Here is a 4313-nt window from a genome sequence, read left to right as displayed (position 1 = left end):
GACCCCCACAGGACTGCCCCCACCGTCTTCTACATGACAGAGAACGTCCTGTATATATATCATAGACCGGCATTGGACCTCAGCGCCATCTACTGCTTCTGGTTCGGGTTGAAGCTGGGTCAGGTCAAGCCGCGCAGGATGAAGTGGAACAGGCCGAGGTCAGGGGTAGGAGGAGAGCAGCAGAGTCAGAGTGGCGACTGTTCAGAGAACTTCCTGTATATATATCATAGACCGGCATTGGACCTCAGCGCCATCTACTGCTTCTGGTTCGGGTTGAAGCTGGGTCAGGTCAAGCCGCGCAGGATGAAGTGGAACAGGCCGAGGTCAGGGGTAGGAGGAGAGCAGCAGAGTCAGAGTGGAGACTGTCCACTATCAGAGGCCGTGGTATGGGGGGTCACAGATACGCAGCTCTTATGAGGACTTCATGGACCACCTTTCATGAATCCATCATTCTCCAAGCCATGGCTAGAGGTGGGACATGGAATCCGATTGGCTCATAAATGGTTCCCGTGGGTCGGGATCGGTGACTTTACTGGCAGCATGCTGCTCCTGGAGACGTGTCCCTGTCTCTGGCCATCATGGTGAACATTTCCATATTATGATTTGAGAGGTGAGGAGAGTAATGGGCCCCCATGGAGCTAGAGACCCCGAGTGCCCCGCAGGAGGGGACCACCATCAGTCCCTCCCCTCCCAGGACCACTTACCTGTTCTAGTTGGGAATATATCCTCGTTGTTTATCAGAGTCTCGATCCACTCCATCAGCATGTTCATGTACAGAGGAGCTGACACTTTAGTGGGCTTCTTATACTTCTGCTCATCCTGCCACCTGTATTCATACCTGAGACCCCCAGACATGACGGGGCAGCTCCGCTCCGTGCAGAACTCAGACATGGTCCCATAGATCAGGTTTATCCTATTGAAGAAGTCCACCACGTGCACAGCAATCCAATCATGAATGTTTTCTTCAGGGGGAAGCTGGACCACCGTCTTCAAGTCAAGGCCGGACTTTAGGGAGGCTTCGGCCTTTTTATACAATTCAAAGCGCTGAGTTCCGGGTTCAAACCTCTTCCTGGGGCGAAATGTTCTGTCTTTATTAAATACCTGAGTAAGGCAAAGAGCCATGACCACCAATGGCAGCTACCATAGAGTCTGGGCCCAGAGACGGTGGGGGGTGATGGCTCTGGTGGTCAGAGAGGAGTGATGGCTCTGGTGGTCAGAGAGGAGTGATGTCTCTGGTGGTCAGCGAGGAGTGATGTCTCTGGTGGTCAGCGAGGAGTGATGTCTCTGGTGGTCAGCGAGGAGTGATGTCTCTGGTGGTCAGCGAGGAGTGATGTCTCTGGTGGTCAGCGAGGAGTGATGTCTCTGGTGGTCAGCGAGGAGTGATGTCTCTGGTGGTCAGCGAGGAGTGATGTCTCTGGTGGTCAGCGAGGAGTGATGTCTCTGGTGGTCAGCGAGGAGTGATGTCTCTGGTGGTCAGCGAGGAGTGATGTCTCTGGTGGTCAGCGAGGAGTGATGTCTCTGGTGGTCAGCGAGGAGTGATGTCTCTGGTGGTCAGCGAGGAGTGATGTCTCTGGTGGTCAGCGAGGAGTGATGTCTCTGGTGGTCAGCGAGGAGTGATGTCTCTGGTGGTCAGCGAGGAGTGATGTCTCTGGTGGTCAGCGAGGAGTGATGTCTCTGGTGGTCAGCGAGGAGTGATGTCTCTGGTGGTCAGCGAGGAGTGATGTCTCTGGTGGTCAGCGAGGAGTGATGTCTCTGGTGGTCAGCGAGGAGTGATGTCTCTGGTGGTCAGCGAGGAGTGATGTCTCTGGTGGTCAGCGAGGAGTGATGTCTCTGGTGGTCAGCGAGGAGTGATGTCTCTGGTGGTCAGCGAGGAGTGATGTCTCTGGTGGTCAGCGAGGAGTGATGTCTCTGGTGGTCAGCGAGGAGTGATGTCTCTGGTGGTCAGCGAGGAGTGATGTCTCTGGTGGTCAGCGAGGAGTGATGTCTCTGGTGGTCAGCGAGGAGTGATGTCTCTGGTGGTCAGCGAGGAGTGATGTCTCTGGTGGTCAGCGAGGAGTGATGTCTCTGGTGGTCAGCGAGGAGTGATGTCTCTGGTGGTCAGCGAGGAGTGATGTCTCTGGTGGTCAGCGAGGAGTGATGTCTCTGGTGGTCAGCGAGGAGTGATGTCTCTGGTGGTCAGCGAGGAGTGATGTCTCTGGTGGTCAGCGAGGAGTGATGTCTCTGGTGGTCAGCGAGGAGTGATGTCTCTGGTGGTCAGCGAGGAGTGATGTCTCTGGTGGTCAGCGAGGAGTGATGTCTCTGGTGGTCAGCGAGGAGTGATGTCTCTGGTGGTCAGCGAGGAGTGATGTCTCTGGTGGTCAGCGAGGAGTGATGTCTCTGGTGGTCAGCGAGGAGTGATGTCTCTGGTGGTCAGCGAGGAGTGATGTCTCTGGTGGTCAGCGAGGAGTGATGTCTCTGGTGGTCAGCGAGGAGTGATGTCTCTGGTGGTCAGCGAGGAGTGATGTCTCTGGTGGTCAGCGAGGAGTGATGTCTCTGGTGGTCAGCGAGGAGTGATGTCTCTGGTGGTCAGCGAGGAGTGATGTCTCTGGTGGTCAGCGAGGAGTGATGTCTCTGGTGGTCAGCGAGGAGTGATGTCTCTGGTGGTCAGCGAGGAGTGATGTCTCTGGTGGTCAGCGAGGAGTGATGTCTCTGGTGGTCAGCGAGGAGTGATGTCTCTGGTGGTCAGCGAGGAGTGATGTCTCTGGTGGTCAGCGAGGAGTGATGTCTCTGGTGGTCAGCGAGGAGTGATGTCTCTGGTGGTCAGCGAGGAGTGATGTCTCTGGTGGTCAGCGAGGAGTGATGTCTCTGGTGGTCAGCGAGGAGTGATGTCTCTGGTGGTCAGCGAGGAGTGATGTCTCTGGTGGTCAGCGAGGAGTGATGTCTCTGGTGGTCAGCGAGGAGTGATGTCTCTGGTGGTCAGCGAGGAGTGATGTCTCTGGTGGTCAGCGAGGAGTGATGTCTCTGGTGGTCAGCGAGGAGTGATGTCTCTGGTGGTCAGCGAGGAGTGATGTCTCTGGTGGTCAGCGAGGAGTGATGTCTCTGGTGGTCAGCGAGGAGTGATGTCTCTGGTGGTCAGCGAGGAGTGATGTCTCTGGTGGTCAGCGAGGAGTGATGTCTCTGGTGGTCAGCGAGGAGTGATGTCTCTGGTGGTCAGCGAGGAGTGATGTCTCTGGTGGTCAGCGAGGAGTGATGTCTCTGGTGGTCAGCGAGGAGTGATGTCTCTGGTGGTCAGCGAGGAGTGATGTCTCTGGTGGTCAGCGAGGAGTGATGTCTCTGGTGGTCAGCGAGGAGTGATGTCTCTGGTGGTCAGCGAGGAGTGATGTCTCTGGTGGTCAGCGAGGAGTGATGTCTCTGGTGGTCAGCGAGGAGTGATGTCTCTGGTGGTCAGCGAGGAGTGATGTCTCTGGTGGTCAGCGAGGAGTGATGTCTCTGGTGGTCAGCGAGGAGTGATGTCTCTGGTGGTCAGCGAGGAGTGATGTCTCTGGTGGTCAGCGAGGAGTGATGTCTCTGGTGGTCAGCGAGGAGTGATGTCTCTGGTGGTCAGCGAGGAGTGATGTCTCTGGTGGTCAGCGAGGAGTGATGTCTCTGGTGGTCAGCGAGGAGTGATGTCTCTGGTGGTCAGCGAGGAGTGATGTCTCTGGTGGTCAGCGAGGAGTGATGTCTCTGGTGGTCAGCGAGGAGTGATGTCTCTGGTGGTCAGCGAGGAGTGATGTCTCTGGTGGTCAGCGAGGAGTGATGTCTCTGGTGGTCAGCGAGGAGTGATGTCTCTGGTGGTCAGCGAGGAGTGATGTCTCTGGTGGTCAGCGAGGAGTGATGTCTCTGGTGGTCAGCGAGGAGTGATGTCTCTGGTGGTCAGCGAGGAGTGATGTCTCTGGTGGTCAGCGAGGAGTGATGTCTCTGGTGGTCAGCGAGGAGTGATGTCTCTGGTGGTCAGCGAGGAGTGATGTCTCTGGTGGTCAGCGAGGAGTGATGTCTCTGGTGGTCAGCGAGGAGTGATGTCTCTGGTGGTCAGCGAGGAGTGATGTCTCTGGTGGTCAGCGAGGAGTGATGTCTCTGGTGGTCAGCGAGGAGTGATGGCTCTGAAGAACCAGAAGAAGCCAGTTAGGAAGTTACTTTCTCTCCTCAGACACGGATGGGGGGTCACTGTCCCTCACTTGGTACCATAGGGGGGAGGAGCGGTTTCCTGAAAGAGAAGAAAGGAAGGTTACACGGGGTTTTGGGGGGTTTCAGTCATCAGCTTGTAGGTAGGTGCAGTACGGCCAATGGCCACTAGA

General features: G+C 56.2%; 1 protein-coding gene across 1 annotated transcript in view; it reads right to left on the bottom strand.

Annotated features, from left to right (window-relative positions):
- The window catches only part of LOC108804003 (MOB kinase activator 3C), a 5400-nt gene extending 4237 nt beyond the window's left edge, over positions 1-1163 (bottom strand). The window contains exon 1 of the mRNA XM_018575774.1: positions 705-1163. Within this exon, the coding sequence (XP_018431276.1) occupies positions 705-1122 (418 nt within the window). The 5' untranslated portion in view covers positions 1123-1163. The remainder of the gene's footprint in view (positions 1-704) is intronic.
- Positions 1164-4313: the final 3150 nt, after the last annotated feature.

This window comes from Nanorana parkeri, unplaced genomic scaffold (assembly GCF_000935625.1).
Source record: "Nanorana parkeri isolate BGI_ZX_2015 unplaced genomic scaffold, ASM93562v1 scaffold4719, whole genome shotgun sequence".
NCBI classification, from domain to species: domain Eukaryota; kingdom Metazoa; phylum Chordata; class Amphibia; order Anura; family Dicroglossidae; genus Nanorana; species Nanorana parkeri.
Note: the sequence above shows the minus strand (reverse complement) of the source record. Positions and strands in the feature narration are given on the sequence as shown.